Genomic DNA, 23,275 nt, shown 5'->3' with positions numbered 1-23,275 from the left:
ACTAGTCACAACGACAGTGAACCGTAATTAAATATGCCCCAAATGAAATGAAATGAAATGAAAATCGCTTATTGTCACAAGTAGGCTTCAAATGAAGTTACTGTGAAAAGCCCCTAGTCGCCACATTCCGGCGCCTGTTCGGGGAGGCTGGTACGGGAATTGAACCGTGCTGCTGCCCTGCCTTGGTCTGTTTTCAAAGCCAGCGATTTAGCCCTGTGCTAAACAGCCCCTAATCATTAAATCATAGAATCCTTACCGTGCAGAAAGAGGCTATTCGGCCCATCGAGTCTGCACCGACCCTCGGAAAGAGTACCCTACCTAGTACCACACTTCCATCCTATCCCCGTAACCCCACTTCACCTTTTGGACACTAGGGGGCAATTTTAGCATGGCCAATCCACCTAACCTGCACATCTTTGGACTGTGGGAGGAAACCGGAGCACCCGGAGGAAACCCACACACACACGGGGAGAAAGTGCAAACTCCACAGTCACCTGAGGCTGGAATTGAACCCAAATCCCTGACGCTGTGAGGCATCAGTACTAACCACTGTGCCACCGTGCCACCAGGCAAGAAATATCTGAACGGATCTAACTTCAGCTTTAACGTTAATTCTTGTAGGAACCCATGATTCAATTAAAGTTGCTTCACTTAAAGTTGTGATTTCCAGGAATGCAGCCACCACTATAAGACTTACTGTCTTCAATTTTCACTGCGTTCTTAAAGAAGGAGAGGTAGAAGTGCTAAGAGAGGAAGTTCAAGAGCCTAGGGCCTATAGGCAGCGAATGGCACAGGTGCTAATTGTGAGATGAAGAACCAGTGGATGCAGAAGAGTACGAGGAATGGAGAGTTTGGGAGAGATGGTTGGAACTGTAGAGCTAGAGAAAGCTCCAGAGATAGGGAAGGGTGATGTTATGAAGAGATTTACACACAAAGATGGTAAGTTCAAATTTGAGGCATTGGTGAATTGAGTGCCAATGTAGAATGAGCAAGGTTATATATATGTACATATATACGAATTAGGAGCAGGAGTAGGCCATTCGGCCGCTCAAGTCTGCTCTGCCATTCAATGAGGTCATGGCTGACTGGGATACCATACAGGAAATAGAGGTTTGGAAGAGCTGAAGTTTTCAGAGGGTTGGGAGGCAGTGGGGAGATCAATCAGGAGAGTTTGGAAATCAAGACTGGGGATGAAAAGGGCATGGATAAGAGTTAAAAGTAAATAGTCAGGTATGAAGGATAATGGTGCTTCTCAGCAAAAGCTAATGCAGTTATACGAGAAGCTAGAAGGAAGACAACAGAAGTGACTTCAAACAACAACTTGATACAAATCTGAAGACTGAATGGATGGAAGGATATGGTGATGGAGTGAAGATCAATCCAAAAAATTTATATATTGCTGAGCCTAGAGGCCTTTTCCTGTTCTGAAAGGTTCTTAACTCCTCACATTGTGAAATGAGATGCTGGTCATTCGCTCAGTGTAGAAGCAGGATGTTGCACTGACATTCCAATAGTCAATGTGCAGAGCCTCTGCACGTGTACAAGTCTCCAAAGCCATCAGCATATCCAATGCCGTGAGTTAATGTTGCCAATGTGGCTCTTACCTTTTGGCCAACTTCTCCATTTCTCCCTTTGTCCCCTTGATTTCCCTAAAGAAAAGAGGATGAGATAATAAAATGCTGGACTAATAGCCTTGAGTAAATGAGAATAAATACAGGAGGCTTGAAATTCCACAAGGAATTATTTAACCATCCTAACCCCAGCAGGATATGGGTGGAAAACAGAGAAATGGGAAACTTTAGCACCTGGGCCAGACAATTATCGTGTTTCTGTTGTGTCGGCATCACAGACTAACTTTCGGATTATGCCAACATTTCTAAACAAAAAAGTAATGTGATTAAAAATCTGTTTTTGTATGATGATTGAGGGGCAATTGTTGTTCAGGACACTGGGGTATAACTCCCCTACTCCTCTTTGAAATTGGGATCTTTTACCACCCAATCAGGCAGGTGGGGAGACATGATTCAACCAAAGAATTTCTAAGTGTCATTTTGAGTGAGTTTGACAGGGTTTTCTTGCCGGCTTTTGGGGTGATATCCACACCGCTATTCAACCACACTTAGGCCGTGATCTACCAGCCTCTGCGCGCCTAACTCGGGATGTGACGAGGCTTGTAAATCTTGCGAGATTTACTGTCCTTGCCACACCTCGCAAGATCTAACGAGATGTCGCAAGGCATTGTGATCTGGATCTCACCCATTGAGGTCGGGACCCAGAATTGCATATTCAAGTTTGCAGTCAGGCTCACTTGAACATGCCCTCACTGGAGTTACCCAAGGCGCGGGACCTAACCCCTGACCTCAGAAACCCCGAGCGAGTGCCATTTAGCACTGGTCTCCGCCAATCTGGGTTGGAGGGGGGTTCCCAGGTGATCGGGGATCCTTGAGTGGTCGGGCTCTGGGCAGGGTGGTTCCCTGGGCACCCTGGCAGTGCCAACTGGGTGCCTCCTGGCACTGCCAGGATGCCCAGTTAGCACTGCCAGCCTGGCACGGTGCTACTAGGCTGGCAGTGCCAAGGTGACTGGGTGGCATTTTATTTGCACTGGAGATTCAGCCTGGGGGTGCCCTGCCCTTATGAGGTGGGGTGCAGGGGCCTTGATAACCTCCTCAGTGGTAAGTTGGGACTTTGGGGAATCTGGAGGCTGCGGTGTGGAGCTCGTCAGTGCAGGAAATGCCACCAAGTGCAGCCTCAGTGGGATGATCTTCGCCGAGGCCCGGAAATGAAGCATAGTCCGATTTAATAACGGGGTCGTTCTCGGAGCTGCAAATGCCAGGAACACTCGGCTAAACGCGCCTGACATGGACTGTGTTTAATTTCCTTTAAATTGCACTCTTTGTCATTTTTTGGGACCTTGGGGAGTTTCTCACTTTTTTCGAAACGGGATGGTGAACACACCGACCGGACCGGCTCCTCAGATGTTTTGAAAGGGTGTCCCGATCTCCAAGTGAACTTGTGCCCCACCCATGGGTAATGTCAGCCCTCCCAGCACACATGGGCATTACCCCACAGTCCCTCAAGTGAAGACACACCGCTATGGGTTTGCTGAGGGCACCCCTTTTCAGGATTCCCCGACCCTCCTTTCAGGCCCCCCCTTCAAGACCTCCACCCAAAACCCCACCTAACCTTTATGAGGTCCCTTTATACCCGCTCTTCACCCTTCCATACTCTCCCTCATCCCCACTTTCATGGGAATGGCCCCCCTCATGCCCAGGCCCTTGGTAGTGCCACCCTGGCACCTGGGCACGCTGGCAGTGTCAGCTGGCAGTTCCAAGGTGCCAGGCTGGCAATGCCAACGTGCCCAGATGCCAGGTGTTGAGCCAGGGGGCTACCCTGCCCTGTCCCTGACCACCCATGGTCTCCAATGGCCCGGGAAACCCCTCAGGTGCTGTTACATCTGGTCCATGTTTGTGTGGACCAGTACTAAACGGCACCTGGTCCAGTCCTTGCTGGGGAGGCCCTTAGTTCCTTGGCACCGGGAGAATTCAGTGCAGACATATTTGGATGTGCCATTTACCCCAGGGAGGGCAGATCCAGATCGTGACGTCTTGTGGGGTTCAGATGAATCTCGCGCGATATCGCCAGCGTTACGAATATCGCGAGAGGCCTCTTGCGAGATTCAACGGCATCATCGCGTCACTAAGTTGGGCACGATGAGGCCATTAAATTACAGCCGGGACCTTGGTTTAATGTCTCATCCCAAGTTGGCACCTCCAACAGTGCAATGCTCCCTCCGTACTGCAATGAAATATCAGCTTTCATTTTAGTGCTCTAAGCCCTGGAGAACCCAGGAAATTTACGATGCAGAGGCAACTGAGTCACAACTACAAAAGTAAAATACTCTGGGGATGTTGGAAACCAGAAATATAAACAGTAAACGCTGAAGCTTTCTCGTTCCTGTGAAGCTTGTCACATGAAAATGGTATCTTTGAGATAACACCGGTGGAAGACAGAAGTGAATTAAACAAAACATTTAAAAAAATACTTTTCTGAGGGAACAAAGTTGGAAAGAAGCTGTGATGTTGGCTGAAGGTTGAACATCGGTTTAGGCACCAGGGAGAGCTCTTCATTGAAAATACTAAAGAAAGTCTTGAAACTATTTAAGACTTGCCTTGTAGCCTAGGATCCCTGGGGGTCCAATCATCCCCTAAAGACGACAAAATGATCATTAGCTCCTTATCAAGGGAAAACCACAAAAAACAGAGATTTATTAATTAAGTACAATAAGTGAAGGCAGTTCTTGAATCTAGGGCAGATTAATCCTTGGACTACCAAATTCCGAAGACCACAGACAACTATATTTATCAGCAGAGCCTCTTCCTGTTCAACATGCAGAATATTCATATGGTTAAAATATTAAGGAACCCTCTGATTCAGGCATTTTAATCAGTTGCAATACCAACTGGTTTTATTTTTTAAGGTTATAGAGGCTACTTTGAGCAACACTAACAGCAAAGTGGCTCTAACCTAAACTTTAATACATCTTCTTAGATTTTGATGGATCTGATGGATAACTTTAAAGATTATTTAAGCTATACAGCGAATTAGTTCAACGCTGTTTTTCTTTCATACTGCAATTGTTTTCCTTTTCAACCCCTGACAGTAAAATGTATAGCATAGACACAGGCTGAATGGTGCTCATTCTTCCCCCAATAGCATTGAATCTCACATTCCTGCCATATCCCCATATTCCCATTATCATCAGCCACCTAATTAATTTATTCTCAACTGTTGAAATTGGGCAGGTCATTATTCCCCAGTGGAATGGGAAGAGGTCTGGGAAATGATGGCCCACTGCAACTGCACTCGACAAGAGTGCAATGCAAATCTCATTTGTGGGTTAGAATGGGGTTTCCGCCTCATTTAATGGCGGAGCAGGGTTTGCTCGGAGGGATTTCCCACACAGGAGCTGGGATTGAGATTCTCATGGCAGTGGTCCTGACAACAAGCTCAAAAGCTGTGGGTGATCCAGTCTTAGCCGTCTGCAGGACCCGGAACCTCATTTTATGGGGCCACAGAACAGTTAAAGTCCCTCGCAAGGATGTTCACCTCCACCCCGAGACGTTGCTGGTAATTCAGAGGGTCGGCAGCTCAGGAGTCTAAGCATCAACATGAATAACGGCAACTTCTGGGACCGCTCCTGAAAGAAAAGGACACTATGGAAGAACACCGTCAATTCAACTAGGTAACTAGGACCTGGGGATGCCGGGGCTAGTCAGGTCTAGGTGAGGGGGAGGAGTGTATTGGTGAGGAAAGCAGTGCTATTGTTCCAGGGATGGCCAGTGTCGCTAGGGCACATCTGTGGGAAAGAGCATCAAAATAAGAGGGCTGCAACACGCCTGGCCTGCTGAGATTTATCTGGCAGATTCCCCATGTGACAAATAGTGACGCACCACCAGTAAAATGTCGTGGCTGACGGGAAAGGGCCCTTAATTGGCCTCATAAATGGTTCAATTGGCCTTTGGGCAAGATGGTCATCTGCCACCTTCCCTAGTGCTGGCAAGATGGCAATGCCAGCAGGGAGACAACAGGTAATCCAGCTATCTCACCATGTTATACGCCACCCTCTGCCTCCCTGACCATCCACAGAGGGCTGGCAAAATTCATCCTGTAGTCTCATCTACACCCGCTAGCTCCAGGGGCCAGGCTTTGGTTCATTTCCGGGTCGCGAACCTGCCCCTGAGAGGAAGCAGAGGAAGCTTCTGATTTTGATGGAGGCAAGGGATTAATTGGCAAGTGGTGGACAATTAGTGGCCTGGGGATGGGAATGGAGATGGGACACCAAGGATGTGGCCATGTTCTGAACATTCAAATTGGTCAGGCCAGGTACACCCAGGACAGGGAAGGGAAATATTAAAGTTATTAACATTTTATTTCTTCAACACTTGCACTTTCCTCAATCAATGTTTTCTTCTACACTGATGACCATGTTCCCAACAAAGTGGAGCTGCTCAGATTTACACAGCTTCTAATGGCCGCCCATGCCCTCGAAAATATTGGGACCTTCGAAGGCAACATCTTAAGGAAATGCTTAATTACCTAAATATGCCCAATTAACAATAAGGGTGACTTCACTTTCTTACCCTCCATGCTGTCCTCCCTTTGCCCACATGAAAATCGTCAGGGGCAGGAATGGAGACAGGATATTGTCACGCGTGATGCTGGCTTCATTTTTTAAAATCACACTCCCTCTGTTCTCAGCCAGTGCCAGTAATCAAACCTGGCTCCAGGGGCACATTCACCAGTCTCAGAATCCTCTCAGTAAAGACTTTTCTCCTTAGCTTTAACCCCTCATTATGCACTACAACCTGCATTTATGGCACATTTACCATAGTAAAAACATCCTCAGATACTTCACATGAGCATTATTTGACATATAATCTTATATTAATGGATCCTTATTGTTAGCCGCTCAGTGACTCAAGAGTATTTGGACATGTTCGCATTGAACAATATTTGAAGCAAATGAGTGAAGGGCAGGTTGAAAATATAAGAAAAGCATCATCTCTATCCATGAATTTTTTTGAATGCATTTCTACGGGATGTGGGCTTCGCTGAGTAGCCCTGCATTTTTTGCCTATCCCTAATTGTCCTTGAGGATTAAACATTTGAAATTACCAGACTGATTTCTGGGATGGCAGGATTGTCATATGAGGAGAGATTGGGTTGAGTGGGCCCGTACTCACTGGAATTTAGAAGAATGAGAGGGGATCTAATTGAAACATATAAAATTCAGGCAGGGCCGGACAGGCTGGAAGATGTTGTTCCCTCTGGCTGGGGGGTTTAGAACAAGGGGGTCAGAATCTCAGAATACAGTGTTGGCCATTTTGGACTGAGATGAAGTGAAACCTCCTCACTCAGAAGGCTATCAAGGCCAAATCACTGAATATATTTAAGAAGGAAATATATAGATTTCTAGACTCTAAGGGTGCAAAGGGGTATGGGGAAAGCACAGGAGTATGGTGTTGAGATAGAGGATCCTCCATAATCACGTTGAATGACGGAGCAGGCTCGAAGGACAGAGGGGCTGATTGGTCTCTTTCTACTGCTCTTTTCGATGTCTGTGTTTCAAGAGATTTGTTTTCTATCTTTGAATTTGTCCAGGAACTAAATCACAGGCAATGAGCTCATGATTTGCTGATATCCGGTGTTGTGTAAGGTTCAAGCTGTGGAATGAATTATTTGACCTTCTCTCCCTGGAATCCGTTCTGTCCTGGTATTCCTGGGATGCCAATCCCATCACCTCCCTGAAAAGAATTCATCATCAAAATTAATTTTCTTAAACCAAAACACCTCTCACCATTGACAAATCTGTGAATTGTGCAAGGTCACCATGCTGTTACGGCACTCACTAATTGGGAGACAATCTTTAACCAGGGATAGTCAGCTCAAGAGCTCATGTATTGACCCATATCTACTTTCAAAAGTGACTTCACCCAGTCAGATTGCAATGCACAATTGCAAGATTGCAATACACAGCACTGTTTAAAATATTTTTACAGGAAGAATCAATAACCATTACTTCAAAATGAAACCAGAATGATGAAGGTAGGCCACCTAATATTTAAATGGCAGATTGGCCTGACATTATTATGTTTTGGAGGACATGGACTTTGCAGTGTCAGCTTTAAATGGTTCAACCCCTCTGGATGAACGAAAAGGTAAGTAAATAAAGACAAGGGTTGAAACCTACAGTGATGGCAGACCTGGGGAGGCAAATACTGGCTGGTGGCTGTAATAAACCTCATGAGACCCACGGGAACAACCCAATTGATCTCCCCATGGGGTTCGTAGAATACGAGCTCCCCCTCTGAGGGGCAGAGGCCTAGCAGCAGGGGCTTGTGAAGCTGATGCTTTAAAGCCCGCCCAGATTGGGACCTGCATGATCGGTATTCTGGCTGGGACCTATGTGCTGTATGCTGCTTTGCTGCCTTTACTTTTGCTTCACAAACAAACCGATGTTTATATCACCTTCTCAGGACTCCTGAAGATTTTAAACTGGAGAAGAGGAAAAACTACAGTTGCCATTTTGGATTCCCAGGCCACCCTTGAATTACTCAGCACGAAGGCAAGATCAGAGTGAATTTAAAAATGCCACTTTTTGGATGACTTGAGGCTTTCGACGCAGATGTGGAAGATTGGGCCCCATATACTGAACAGATGCGATATTTCTTTCAAGTGCGTGATATTATAGGACACGACCGGCAAAAGGTAATACCCCATACCACCTGTGAATTTTCAGTGTGATCAAAAGCCTTAACTACCCAGCGGCCCCAGATTCAAAGACATTTGACGAGCTGGTAGCGCTTGTTACAGATCATGCAGAGGTATAAGTTTAACACGGCCAGGTGAATCCCGGGGGCGTCGGTCATGGAATTCCTGACACGCCTTTGCAAGCTGGCTGAGAATTGCGACTATGAGCCATCCCTTCCAGAGATATTGCGAGATTGCCTGTGTGTGGCATTAACAACATGGCAACCCAACATAAGTTGTTGGCTGAACCTTCTTTGGACTTAAAAAGGGCCATAGAATTATCCGTCTCGCATGAAAATGCTGAAAAGGGAGTCCAGGAACTCCAAGGCTCCATGAATATGAATATACATAGCATTGGCCGCCCCCCCATTCCGGCAAGTAACACCTGCCAAGAAGAGGGTCTATGGGACCCAGTCACTACCTGAGCAGCGTTGTGGTCAGACCCATTGGCCAAAAGCACCGCAACCTAATGGAGACATCTCTCCTGAGGTCCAGGAAGAAGACTTGCATGAGTGCTGCCCTTGTGATTGCAGGAACCGTGGGGGCCGGGGGCAGTAGAATCGACGAGTGCATCACCCAGGTCGGATGACACAGCTACCCAGAGTCAGGGTTTTACACTTATCACAGTATGAAGACGATGATTGCATGCAACTAAATTGCATTACGGCACCAAAAGTAGCCACCCATTAGAGATGGAAATAGAGAGAGGGGCTGCTGTCTCGGCTATTGGACAACAAATGTACCAGAAGGTTCATATGGGGATCCAACGCCTGGGCCTAAGGGACACTAAGGTATGGTTGGTAATATATACGGGAGAGCCACTAACCAACATTGGAACAATGACAACTCCGGTTACCTACAGGCAACAATCAGTTTGCCTGTGACTGATAATGATGTGCAGGCCGGACCCAGTTTTTTGGGTCGTGAACTATCGGCCTCGTCACGCCCGACTCAAGACACGACAAGGCTGGTAAATCTCGCAGATTTTCCAGCCTTGTCACGCCTCGGATATCTAACGAAATTTTGCGAGGCATCGCAATCTGGATCCCGCCCATTGAGGCTGGTCCAGATTTACATATTCAAGTGAGTAGTTAGTCTCAGTTGAATATGTCTACCCAGCGCCCAGGATCGAACATCCTTGCCTCAGAAACCCGGAGTGGGTGCCGTTTGGCACTGGTTTCCATAAATGTGGACCAGGTGTACGGGCACTTGGTGGGGTCTCCCAATCAGGAGCCCTGGGGTGGTTGGACTCTGGGTAGATTGGTACCATGGTACCCCAATGCCACCCAGGCACTGTGGCACTGCCAGTCTGACACCTTGGCAATGCCATCCAGGCACCCTGGCAGTGCCACCCAGGTGCCCTGGTGGCACTGCCAGGCTAGAAGGAGCACTGCCAGGCAGGCAGTGCCAAGCTGCCCAAGTGGCATCTTGCCCATGCTATGGATCGGCTTAGAGGTGCCCTGCCCTTGAGGTGGGGTGCGGGTGGCTCAAGGACCCCCTCATTGGCACGTTGGGGTGTTGCAGGGTTCCAGGGGCTGTGGTGAAGGGTCCAGAAATCCGGCCACTATTTAAAAAGGGCACCTCGATCTCTTTCTACACTGGTGAGCGGAGCTCGTTAGTGCAGGAAGTAAGCCTAAGTGTGGCCTCGGTGGGACGTTCCTCGGTGAGGCCCAAAGATGAAGCAGAGCCCCATTTAATAGCAGGGCCGTTCTTGGCACTGTCAGCACTGGGAACGCCTGGCTAAATCACCTGACAAGCGACTCTGTTTGATTTCTGTTAAATCGCGCCCAGAGACTCCACTTCGACCCAATTGACCTCCCTGTGGGGCTCGTAGAATATAAGCTCCCCCACTGAAGGGGGAGGCCTAGCAGTGGGGACTTGTGAAATTAACGCTTAAAAGCCAGTCTAGATTGGGACCAGCATGATCTGTAGTCCTCGCCGGGACCTATCTGCTGTATGCCGGTTGCGGCCTTTAGTTAAGTTTTACAAACAAACTTACATTTATATCACCTTCTTGGGACTCATGGAGATTTTATAGTGGCCATTCCTATTAAGAATAGAAGTTCACCCCCCCCCCCCCCCCTCCCCAAACCCACTCCCCTGCCAAGAGCAGCCAGCCCAGTAACAGAGCCAGCAGCTCAGGGGCCTCAACATTGCTCACAGTGGCCAGTGCTGAGACTATACCTGTGAGGAAAGGGTGCCTCAAAGGGACTCGAGAAAGGATAAATGCAGTTTGGGGATGCTGGAGTCAGGCTGGACGATGCTCAGCAAAGTGCGGAGGTTGCAGAGTGCAGCCAGTGCCTTTGCCATGGAGATGGACTTTGCCATCCCGGGTCCTTATATGGGTCATGGAGTGCCCAAAAAGAGGGCTGCCCTCTTCAGCGCCTGATAAGGGGCTGTCAGGTCTCATTGGAAGTTCTCCCCACACAGCACCAGGCCCTTCCCACATGGGAAAATATGTCTGCAGAAACAGGAAGAGGAATGAATTGATCACTTCCATGGCTCAGTTGAGCTCCCAGCAGATGGCTGATCTGCCAATTTTCTCAGCACCAGCAAAATGGAACAGCAACTGGAAGACATGAAGCAGCATTCACCCACCCATGGCATTCTGCACCATTTTGCCAGCCACCTTATCTCCCAGCCCATCGCTAATGGATTGATAAAATTCCAAGAGCACTTGTCTGTTTATATCATTTAGTGTTCTGTCCCTTTTGAGAAATGGTCATCCTTTATGCAGCACTTTTCATTGCATCAAGATAAACTCAAGTGTTCTACTGTGAATGAAGTGTTTATGATCTGTAGTGGCTATGATTATGATGTAGGATATGCAGCAGCTTATTTGTACATGGCAAGGTTTTAGTGATACTGGTTGGGGGAAAATATTAGCCAGGACTCCAGGGAAAACTCCCCTGCATATCTTCGAATAGTACCATGAAATATTTTACATCAACTTGCAAGGGCAGACAGAACCTCGGTTTAATGCTTTATCCAACAGACAGCACTTCCGACAGTGCAGTGCCCTCGAAGTACTGCACTGGAGTGTTAGCCTAGATTATGAGCTCAAGCATCTGGATAGAGAGTTGAACTTACTTCCTGCTGACTCAAGGACACCCATTGAGCCAATGCGAACATTCTGAAGGTGTTGATTGAGAAGAGAGGTAACTTCCATGCACCAGGCACCCCCTTACCCAAGTGGCCAATTCTCACCTGTGCACCTGGATCATGAATATTAACGGACTCCTCAACCGGGGACAATCTGAGGAGGATGTCACAAATACGTCTGATTTCCATCTCCCTAATACGTTGTATAGGGTGAATCAACATTATAATGTTCTCACTGGCACTATGGCTGAGATCAAATGGTTCAGAGGAGTCCAGGATTCCTCCTGGCCTCTATTCCTCAATAGGAAGGAAATGTATCAATTAATTATGTAAGGGTTACTGAACCAATAGCAGGTCGATGGAGTTAAGTTACTGATCAGCAATGATCCAATTGCATAGTGGAACAAGCTTGAGGGGTTCGATTGCCTCCTCCTGTTTCTATGTTCCTTCCTGTCCTTGTGTAGCGATAAGCTTGGGTTGATGTATTACTTCTCCAGGAGCTTTCTTGTTGCAATCTCCTTCCTTATGTGAGGGGGCTGGATGTTGCTCAGGACTGGGAGCCAGGAGAATTGAGTTGAGCTACGAGAAGGAATGGCTACAGTTTCTGAAAGAATAGCAAGGTGTGCTCCATGATACAAGTCTTAGTTAAGAACATGCAAATATATCAAAACACTGGAACCACAACTGAGTCTGTTACCTGTTCTCCTTTGGATCCTGGGACCCCAGGAACTCCATCAAGTCCAATTGGTCCAGGTAAACCAGCAATTCCCTAAACAAGAAAAATGAGCAACAAGCAAACATTTATTCTTGTAGTTCTTTGCTCCCTTCCAAGATCTTTATATTTACTGGCTATATTGCTGATTGCAAGTCTTAGCCCAGATTACCCTGTGGCCAACCACTAATACAATGACTCTGCTTATGGCGATGTCAGAACACTGCCTCTCCCGATTCACCGTTGGAAAGTGCAATACTTACAGGAATTCCAGTATCTCCCTTGTCACCTTTAGGACCAGGTTTCCCACGTTGGCCCTGTTGATTAATCAGTTACTGAATTAGGATTGGATGAAATGCCATGTTAATTGTATGTTAATTACATTGTTAAGATATACAGGTGAGGGGCGTTGTTTAATTAAGTATTTAGAACACCTATAATGGCTGATCCTTCTGTGACTGGTGGGCATTGCGGAGTCTGGAGTGCATCACTGGCCCGCACAACCACATTTTGATTTAGTTAGGTAAGTCTTCTTTGGAGTTTTGGTTTCTGTTCCGATGTCCCTTTAAGGGGCTATCACTTCAATTTAATTTGTTAATTTGCTCATTTGTTTATTGTGGGGGTTATTAGGCATGCAACGTACATGAGTAATGCTGCATTCTGTAAAATGTTTCTACTTATTTTTTTAAAATGTACAGTAATCACCAAGCCAGGCAATAGCTTCCACAATGGATAACTGGAGCTCTCGGAGTCCTCTGCTGAATTTTGTCATGGGACGGTCTTCAATGATGTGAGTGGGGTGGGCCACAGCAGCAGTCCAGGTACCCTGGCAGTGTCCCTGCCAGCTGGCAGTGCCACATGGGCACCTTGGCAGTGCCAGGGTGGCACCCAGATGGCACAGCCAGGGTGTCAGGCGGACACTGCCAGAGTGCCAGGCTGACACTGCCATGGTGCCTGGGGAGCACAGCAGTGCCAGGGTACCACCCTGCCCAAAGGGCATGCACCGGGCAGGGGGGGGGCTCCGATCCTCTGGGAGACCCCCATGAGTCCGCTCGTCTGGTCCCCATTTGTCGCTGGCCCGAGGTCTACAAGGTGAAGGGAATATATCTCAACGCCTCGAGTGCTTCAGGAATCTGCAATTTAAAGTGATACTAGGGGGGGGATTCTCCGATATCGTGGCTAATTGTTGATGCCGGCGTAAACACCGGACAGTTTTACGCTGGCGTCAACAGGCCCCACAGCGCGCCGATTCTGCGGCCCACAAGAGGCCAGCACGGGTGCCACAAGAAGCGTGGGGACTCCAGACCGGCGTCCGATAAGCACACCGCGTCAACGGCACAATGAAATAACGTGACTCCCCACAAACAGCTGACACTGGGAAGATGGCTGCCCGCCGCGCAATGCCAAGTTTCCGGGATGGCGAACTTGACACGTTCCTGGATGCCGTGGAGCAGAGGATGGGGTCTCTGAACCCCGGACCTGGCCGCAGGACCCTCACGCAACACCGTACTGCGTATGTGGAGGGAGGTGGGCGGCAAAGCCATCCGCGCCGTCGGGCCGATAGCCAGGACAGGCGCCCAGTGTCGCAAGAAGCTGAACGACCCACTCCGGGCAGCAGGATGAGTACCCAGCACTGTGCGCCTGGCACCAATCCCTTACCCACCACCCATGTGACACCCCCCCCATGGGGACGATACAACCCCCGCTCTGACCCACATGGCCACACCCACCCATGCCAGCCGCCGAGGCCGGGTGCCCTGAGCACCTATGCCATCATAGACCCAACTGCTGGGCTGCATGCGTCGGACTGTCTAACATTGCTGATGTTTGTGTTTCCCCCCCCAGGATAAGAACGGCCATAACCGCAGGGAGCGGGAGAAAACCGGAGTGGGTGCACCTGTATTGCACCCCCTCACCGTGAATGAGCAGAGGGCACTGGACCTCGCTGACGGATCTGACGGTTGCCAATGCCGAGAACAGGGGCGCGCCACCAAGTGAGACCCCCCTGCCTGGCCCCAGCCCCTCACTCCGCCCCTCATGCCACCCGCTCACGCCCATCTGCCTGTCTAACCATACATGCTGTCTTGTGTCTTACAGGACCAGCCTGCAGTGGTGCCGGCCCATCCGCTGCACCCCGGCCCCAGCCAGTGCCAGGGACGGTGGCCCCCAGGGACGCAGGCAACAACGGGAAGGGCAGCCGTCACAGCAGGCCTGCGCCCAACGCGGAGTCCCAGGAAACAGGAACGCTGTTGACCGACACCCAGGACACGGAGTCACAGGATACAGACACACCGAGGACAGACTCGGAGCACAGAGGACAGACACACAGAGGACCGACTCGCAGAGGACAGACACACAGAGGACCGACTCGCAGAGGACGGTGGCAGATGGACCATTGCACCACGGACCATCACAAGAGATCTGACGAGGACATACTGGACAGTACGTCGCTGCTATCTCCTACACCCTCCACCATCGCAGAGACTATCACCTCGGTTAGTCTCTTTAGTGATGAGGCTTCACTGGTGAGCACCACACAGCCGCTCTGGTACAGCAGGTGGAGGTAGGAGCAGACCGGCCCCAGCACCCAGCTGCTGCCCGGACGGGTCCCGGATTCCTGGAATTCCCACACCCACCCAGTGACCCGATGCAGGCAGAGACCCAGGGACGAGAGAAGGGGATGACGGCCGGTTTCCACCACCTGCAGACGCAGTTGGAGGAGCGCAACCGCGAGCAGGAGCAGAGAAGGGTGACGGTCATGCTTGCCACCCAGGCCAAAACCGCACAGGTGGCATCCGCAGTGGAGGCAATGGGGGCGATGGTGTGGGAGGAGGAGGTGCTGGGTCCCGTTCTGGATCCCCCTGCAGGGGAGGTCCCGGAACACCGCGGCACCTCGGACTCCCCCTCTTCTGTCCCTGGTGCACCTTGTGGGCAGCGGGCAGAACAGGGTGGCAGCATGCCATCCCAGTCGCCCGAGGCGCAGCCTGGCCCATCCAGGCCGGGGCGCCCCAGGAAACGACCGCCAACAGGGACCCTAGTCCGCAGGGCAGGGATCACAGCAGTCCGTCTGCACTCGTGCTGTACCGTCTGGGGAAACACCGAGACGTAGTCATAGGGCCCGTAAGGCCAGAAAAGTAGACACTTAGTAAGTTGGCAATAGGGGCTAGGGCATATGTACATTCTGTAAATAAACACACTGTAACACGAATAAAAGCTGTGACTGTGCTCTGTCCGATGCGTGCGGGTGTGGGGCGGGAACTGAGTGCCACCGTGGGTGAGGGGCGATGGGACGTCGAACCCCGTTGCATGTGACGTGCCCCCCCCACCCCCTGGCGCCCACGCCACCACGCCACCCCGCACCCAGCGAGACGACAGGGCCATGCAATGCAGTGTCCAGCCCGCATACAGGGACCACCCAGGTGGAGGGTGTTAGTGTGGCCATGAGCCAGACATTGCCTGACTACGTGTGCGGCTATCAACTCATCCCGTGATCGCTGGCCCAGCCGGTGGCGTTGGCAGCCTCCCGTCCATGTCCAGCACCCATGTCCCGTATATTGCCTCCCCACTCCCCATCCTCCTCATCTGGAGAGGTGTGCCCTTCGCTGTGATCCTCCCCTCCCCTCCCTCCTCCAGTACATCGTCCCTCTGCTGGGGTATATTGTGGAGGACGCATTATACCACAAGCGGTCAAGGCACCTGAAGCGCATGTTCAGCAGCCCAAAGCACCTCTCGACCACACCCCTGGTCGCACAATGGGCATCATTGTAGCGGTGCTCCGCATCGGTCTGTGGCCTCCGTATAGGCGTCATCAGCCATGATCGCATCGGGCATCCTGGTGGGCGCGGTCCACAGGGAACTGGGTGTACCGGTCCGCGGTGTCGTACAGGGCGTCGGTCACTGTACGGATGCACCTGTGCACCGACACCTGGGAGATGCCTGACAGGTCCCCACTCGGCGACTGGAACGACCCCATCGCGTAGATGTTGAGGGCGACCGTCACCTTGACGGCCACCAGAAGAGGGTGTCCACCCCCAGTTCCACGTGGTGTCAGTTGTGCCGTCAGATGGCAGATATGGGCGACGGTTTCCCAGCTCATCCGGAGTCCCCTCCTGCATGCCCTGTCCGGGAGGTCCTGGAAGGACATGCGGTGCCAGTACACACGAGGCCTCCTCAGGCGCCTCTGTGGCACCATCTCCTGCCCCCCCCCCCCCTCCCCCCGCTCATCAGCATCCTCGTGGCTCCCCCTCATCATCGTGGTCCTCCTCCTCCTGCCCGTGTTGGACGGGCGGCAGTCCAACCTGAGCGTCTGGCATCTGCCCTACTGCGGCACGCTCCTCTGCTGCCGCCTCCGCCTCCTCCCTGAGATGCCTCTGCTCCAGTTCCCACAGGGCTTCATGCAGGGCAGCGGCCCCTGCCACGGCGGCCACCATCGCTGGAAGATGCCCAAACATTATGATCTGCAGGGGGTGGGGGTAGACAAAGCCCCATCATGGCGCATACCCCCCTCCACAACCAGGTGCCGTGGGCTACATGGTCACCCCGGTTGGCAGCTTGCGCCCCAGCCACGCATGCTCCCCAACTCCGCCCGCCCCCTCGGTGTCCCGATACCTGTCGCCAGTCCCTCCTAACAGGGCCACAGTTTAATGGCACTGCCCTCACCGGGGGCTGCCGTGGGTGCGGCCCTGGATCTACCCACCGGTGGATGCCGCCGAATGGGTGTGTGGGGCCCCGTTGGGGGGGGGGGGTCTGGCACCCATCCGAATGGCTGAGAGGCCTGGGCTGAGCCAGCGACCGGGGTGGGTGCCCATCAGCGTGGCCGACATAACGGCGTCCGTGGTGTTGGCACCGCCCTGTCATGGCAGGCTGTTGCTGCCCGCCACGGTTGTCTTCCCCAAACCCCCCCTATGACACCACCCCCCCCATCGACCCTGGGGGGCTTCACCCACCTCCGCAGCCACGGCCGTTCCCGTTTCGCCAGCCTGAGGTCACCCCCACACCGAGCCTACCTCCTCCGGCCGCAGCATCAGGCAGCATGACTGCAAATTAGAATCGCGCATCAGGCCACCCCTCGCAATTCTCCAGGCCGCGCGGCACTTGCCGCGTTCCCGCGGTTTTCGTAGGGTCGGAGGTTCGCACCCCTACGTCAGAACAGCGTTGCGGGCCCTTTCGGTGTCAACGCCTATTCTCCGAGCTGGCACAGAGAGTCCCGTCCACGGTGTCTCGCTCTAACATGCAGATTTACTAAAAAGTGATTCCGTCCACAATGGGCAGGATTTACATTGCAACGTGATCTTGCGAGGCGTTGCGAGCTGGGTAGATCCCGGGAACAGGGTCTGCCCGGCCTCTATCAGCCGCGGCGAGCTGCATTTTGGGTGCAGCATGGCCATTGGATCGCGCCCAGAGTGTTCCCTGCTTTCCCCGAGCAACAAATTGCACTTCAACAGGCCCCAAAAAAGTCAATAGTGTGAAGAATGGGTACAGGGATCGGAACTGGGAGGGAAAATAAATTACTTACAAAAATTTTACTTAAAATAAAGTTGATGAAATGTGAAGTTTTCAAAATTGACTCCAGTTACTCCGTAAAGATAGTCCTCTCCGCGCTGATTTTTGTGACCGTTAACTTGAGGATCACCCCTTTATGCTTCAGCTGACTGTCTTATCAACATTGTTGTGTTATGGCATTTGGAATAACACAGGCTGCCACTTGGTGCAGTTTAAGTAAAAGATGCTCCAGACTTTGAAATGAGTTCAATGTGTTTATTGAACTATTAGCACAGTTCTCAATGAGTTCGACTCACTGCTAATCTAATTGTAGTAACTCAGTCTAACTGAACCAGCCTGCTCTAAGCCACGTGCTGGGGTGTGAGGCTGACGATACACCCTGTCTCACTCTGTAGATGTTGGTCTGTGGAAAGAGGCGAGGTGTGAGTGCCTCATCCCTTTTATAGTGAGATACCACCCCTGAGTGTCCTGACTGCTCATTGGTCGTGTCCTATTCTAAATGTTCATTAGCTGCATGTTTGCATATCATGACAAACATTATCACCGGTTTCATCCCCAGAGGGGAGTTACAGCACTGGTTTTCACGGAAGTAAACAGCAAAGCTAAAATCAGTAATTACTTACCCGAGTACCTGAAGTTCCTTGCTCGCCCTGTAAAACACAATTGACAGTTTAGGGGATACATGTTGAAAGATGATGGGGACTGAATGGTGTAGTGGATGAACAAAGTGGCTCCGTCTTCTGGGACCTGATCGCTGGTGCTTTTGCACCCCTGAAAAGGCCCAGAGGTCTTTGTGATTTTCATGGGAAGAGGGTGGGATGGAGGTGGTAAGGAGCAGAGGGAGGAGATGGAGTGATAATACTGGGCTACGGAAACCTTCACAGGGGGTAGTCAGGACATCCCCTAATACCCTACATGGTCAGTCGACCTCCGGACCCAGGTCATAGTGCAGCACCCATTGATGAGACAAAAGACCCTATGCACAATGACGCTGCTACTATTTTAATCCATGGTTATGGGTCCACCTCATAATGCTGGAAAGTTCAGTCAGTCAGATCACATACAGCTAGCATGGGAAGTGGGATCATACAGTGTAGAAGGAGACCATTTGGCCCATCATAGGTTTCAGATTGCGGGGTTTCCTGCCCGATCACGGTCCCCCCACCCTCCACAAGCACGCGCAGTGGCCACTCATAGACTGGTTGGGCTGCTTGTAGTCTTAAGTTACAGAGCCCACAGGACCAGGCAGCTCCCACGCAGAGATGGGAGGCGTGGCCCAGAGTGGGGAAAAGAGGAAATAGGTCCTGATGTCAAGGTCAGGTGGGAGGGGAGCAGCTTGGGGGGGTGGTAGGGTGATGGAGGGTGAGAAGGCCTTAAGGAGGACACTCAATATGGAAAGAGGACCAAGGATGAAGGTGCCAACCTCTCTCACTCAAAGCTTGAGCAGGGTGGCTACTGGGCTTTCTCTGCCCCTGACCTCTTCCCACTTTCCTCAAACCTGAGGTCGGGTAGATAATGGCCTTTTAAGTGACCAATAACTGCCCACTTTAGGGGTGAGTGCCAGTGGCAGATTTCGGCCTCGCCCTCCCCAAAAAATTGCTGAGAGGTCGGAGTGAATAGTTAAGTGGCAGAAAGGCCACTTGGAGAAATTATTGGGGCCCTTGCCACTGGGTCATTAATATACCTTTGATAACGGTATCCAGTGAGTCTGGCCCCATCTCTTTCCCCACAACTCTGCAAATTTCCTCCATCAAGTATTTATACAGGAAAGAATTTTCTCTATTTTTGACAATGTGTCAAGTCAGGTGGGAAAAGCAATGTGTAGCCTGCCGGCCGCATTCAAGACTTTCCCCACCATATTTGTCCCAAGGGACACTTGTCTGCCCCGCCACTATTCCCACGCCCCAAAAACGGAGGTGGAAAATACCCTCCACAATTTTGTTCTGAAAATGACTCTTTATAGGCAGCGTATTGGAGCATCAGAGCTCGCATAGAAAAAGAAAGTCTTCTCCCACAGTTCATTTGCCAATTACCAAATCCCACCAATATCTCACTCCTGAGGTATTACTGCTGGTTGTGGGGGAAAAGCAGAGGGAAATTTGGGAAGAGACTGAAGATATAAATTCTTTATTGCAGCAAATTTGAGATGTTACGAATGTTATTTTTATACCAAGGCTCCTTAGTCAGCACCTTCCAAACCCACAATCGCTACCATCTAGAAGGACAAGGGCAGAAGATATTTGGCAACACCACCAACTGGAGGTTCCCCTCCAAGCCACACACCATCCTGAGTTTCCAGAAGGATAAAACAGTTTGGACCAGTATTCTTACTGTTTTTACCTTCTGGGCTGGAAATATATCGCTGTTCCTTCACTGTTACTGGGTCAAAATCCTGGTTCTCCCTCCCTAACAGCACTGTGGGTGTACCTACACCACAGGGACTCCAGTGATTCAAGAAGGCAGTTCACCAAGGGGCAATTAGGGATGGGCAATAAATGCTGTCCTAGCCAGCGAGGGCCACATCCCGAAAATGAATTTTTTAAAAAAGGTTCAGAGGAATCTTGAAAACAATCACTTTGAAAGGAAATTTCTTCTATTATTGCAATGGACTGGTCACTTCTCATGTTGTCGGGGATTAACTATTTATAATCTTTTCCGATTCTGTCCTGACTGGAGGCTCAAGAAACAGCACCTCATCTTTATGATTTTGTACATTTACAGCCTTTCAGATTCAGCAGGTACAGGTTATAACCATTGCTCGCATTTGTTTGCAGACAGCAGTGACTGATAATGAGTCTTGGCTTTGCGCTCACTGTAAAACAGGTGACAGTGTATCTGCTGCCCACTTCACATCTCTCCTTATTGGCTTCAAGAGAAACAAAAACGCAGACAGTTGGGAAACAGGCAGACAATTCACTGCTGTCCGCTGTCCACTGACCCACAAACTCCAGCCCAGTGAAGTCACAGGTAATATAGACCAGTATACAGGAGGATTGCCAAACCTCCAGGATTGTCCTGCAGTTTGCAGGAATTAAAAATCAACCCCCCAGACCTTGCTGAGAATAACATTCAAGAGAAAAATCCTAAGTGCTTAAAAATATATTGGCCGTGATCTTGAGCCCCCATTCACTGTCCGTGGGATCGGCAGCGTGGGTGGAACATCTCGCAAGAATTTTCTCCACTCCTGGTTGGCGATGTCACATGAGTCATGTCCACAAAGGGCGTGAACCTCAATTTAATAAATTTTAATACATTTCAATAACGGCCCCCAGTCCAAATGATCCCTCCCTCATAAATATTCATAATTCGCCCGACATGAGGTCACGTCAGCGAGGTTTGCAACAGATTGGGCCAGGCATGAGGCAGGGATGTGTGGTGGGTGGGAGAGAGCGGACACTGAAAGGGAGGGGATGATGGTGGTGAATGTCGCTCGGGGGCTGAGGCCGTTAAGCTGCAGCATTGATCAGGATGTATTTTAAAGTTAGCACCCCAATCTCTTTGGTGCGGGTTCCTGGCTCTGAGGCCCCGCCCTGCCAGAGTGACCGCGGATACCACACTCACTCATTGTTTTTGGCCGAGAGGTTCTGGATTCCGTGAGAAATGTCTGCGCAGCTGGAGAGTTGGGGCCAGTTTCTTTCCGAACCTGACTTTGCCAAATTCTGTTTTTGCCCATTGTATTTATGTATTTCTTTTCTTGCAACACTTTCATTTATTAATTATAGAAAATATGGCTGGATTGTTGTTTGAGGAGAGATTGGGTCGACTGGGCCTGTCTTCACCAGAACTTAGAAGAACGAGATTGAATCTAATTGGAAATGTATAAAATTCTAACTGGGCTGGACACACTGGGTGCAGGGATATAGTTTCCTCTGGCCGGGGGGGGGTCTAGAGCAAGGGTTACCATCCTCCGAGACGGGGAGGCCATTTGTGACAGAAACGTCTTCACTCAAGAGGATGCTGAACCTCTGGAACTCTCTCCCACAGGCTGTGGAGGTCAAGTCACTGAGTATATTTAAGCAGGAAATAGATAGATGTCTAGACTCTAAAGATGTCAAGGGGTATGAGGAGAGCACGGAAATATGGGGCGTCATTCTCCAACCCCCCCTGGCGGGTCGGAGAATGGCTGTAGGCCGCCGTGAATCCCGCCCCGCCCCCGCCGAAGTCTCCGCTCCCGGAGATTGGGCGGGGGCGGGAATCGGGCCGCGCCGGTTGGCGGGACCCCCCGCTGGATTCTCCGGCCCGGATGGGCCGAAGTCCCGCCCAGAAATTGCCTGTCCCACCGGCGTAAATCAAACCTGGTATTTACCGGCGGGACCAGGCGGCGTGGGCGGGCTCCGGGGTCCTGGGGGGGGGGGGGGGGCGCGGGGCGATCTGACCCCAGGGGGTGCCCCCACGGTGGCCTGGCCCGCGATCGGGGCCCACCGATCCGCGGGCGGGCCTGTGCCGTGGGGGCACTCTTTCCCTTCCGCCTCCGCTATGGCCTCCACCATGGCGGAGGCGGAAGAGACTCTCCCCACTGCGCATGCGCGGGAAACTGACAGCGGCCGCTGACGCTCCCGCGCATGCGCTGGGAAACTCAGCGGCCGCTGATGCTCCCGCGCATGCGCCGCATTTCCGCGCCAGCTGGCGGGGCAACAAACGCCATTTCCGCCAGCTGGCGGGGCGGAAATCCCTCCGCCGTCGGCCTAGCCCCAACATTGAGGCGTTGTGGGAGAATTTCGCCCATGGTATTGAGATAGGGGGCAAAATTCTCCAGTATCGGCGCGATGTTCACCGACCGGCGCCAAAAACGGCGCAAATCAGTCCGGCATCGCGCCGCCCCAAAGGTGCGGAATCCTCCGCATCTTGAGGGGCCGAGTCCCAACCTTGAGGGGCTAGGCCCGTGCCGGACTGATTTCCGCCCCGCCAGCTGGCGGAAAAGGCCTTTGGTGCCCCGCCAGCTGGAGCAGAAATGACATCTGTGGGCGGCGCATGCGCGGGAGCGTTCGCGACCACTCACGGCATCCCCGCGCATGTGCTGTGGAGGGAGTCTCTTCCTCCTCCGCTATGGTGGAGACCGTGGCGAAGGCGGAAGGAAAAGAGTGCCCCCATGGCACAGGCCCGCCCGCGGATCGGTGGGCCCCGATCGCGGGCCAGGCCACCGTGGGGGCACCCCCCGGGGCCAGATCGCCCCGCGCCCCCCCCCCCAGGACCCCGGAGCTCGCCCGCGCCGCCATGTCCCGCAGGTAAGAGAGGTGGTTTAATCCATGCCGGCGGGACAGGCATTCTAGCAGCGGGACTTCGGCCCATCCGGGCCGGAGAATCACGGGGTGGGGGGGGTGCCAACCGGTGCGGTACGATTCCCGCCCCCGCCGAATCTCCGGTGCCGGAGAATTCGGCAACCGGCGGGGGCGGGATTCACGCCAGCCCCCGGCGATTCTCCGACCCGGCGGGAGGTCGGAGAATCTCGCCCAGGGGATCAGTCATGATCATAACAAATGGCAGAGCAAGCTTGAAGGGCTGAATTGCCTACTCCTGCTACTATTTTCTATGTTTCTTTATTTATTGAATATGAGGCAAAAGGTTGTTTGCCTGACGGTCAAGAATCATGCAAGATTCCAAACCTGTGACCTCTTCCACTAGGCCACAAGGCCAGCAGGTGCATGGGAA

At 51.6% G+C, this 23,275-nt stretch overlaps 1 protein-coding gene across 1 annotated transcript in view; it reads right to left on the bottom strand.

The window, feature by feature from the left end:
- The window catches only part of col7a1l (collagen type VII alpha 1-like), a 435,910-nt gene that overhangs the window by 228,192 nt on the left and 184,443 nt on the right, over positions 1-23,275 (bottom strand). The window contains exons 33-38 of the mRNA XM_072470919.1: positions 18,250-18,276; positions 12,388-12,441; positions 12,110-12,181; positions 7,245-7,304; positions 4,169-4,204; positions 1,605-1,649 (exon numbers count right to left, since the gene is read on the bottom strand). Of these exons, the coding sequence (XP_072327020.1) occupies positions 1,605-1,649; positions 4,169-4,204; positions 7,245-7,304; positions 12,110-12,181; positions 12,388-12,441; positions 18,250-18,276 (294 nt within the window). The remainder of the gene's footprint in view (positions 1-1,604; positions 1,650-4,168; positions 4,205-7,244; positions 7,305-12,109; positions 12,182-12,387; positions 12,442-18,249; positions 18,277-23,275) is intronic.

Source organism: Scyliorhinus torazame, chromosome 13, assembly GCF_047496885.1.
Source record: "Scyliorhinus torazame isolate Kashiwa2021f chromosome 13, sScyTor2.1, whole genome shotgun sequence".
In the NCBI taxonomy this organism is placed as follows: domain Eukaryota; kingdom Metazoa; phylum Chordata; class Chondrichthyes; order Carcharhiniformes; family Scyliorhinidae; genus Scyliorhinus; species Scyliorhinus torazame.
Note: the sequence above shows the minus strand (reverse complement) of the source record. Positions and strands in the feature narration are given on the sequence as shown.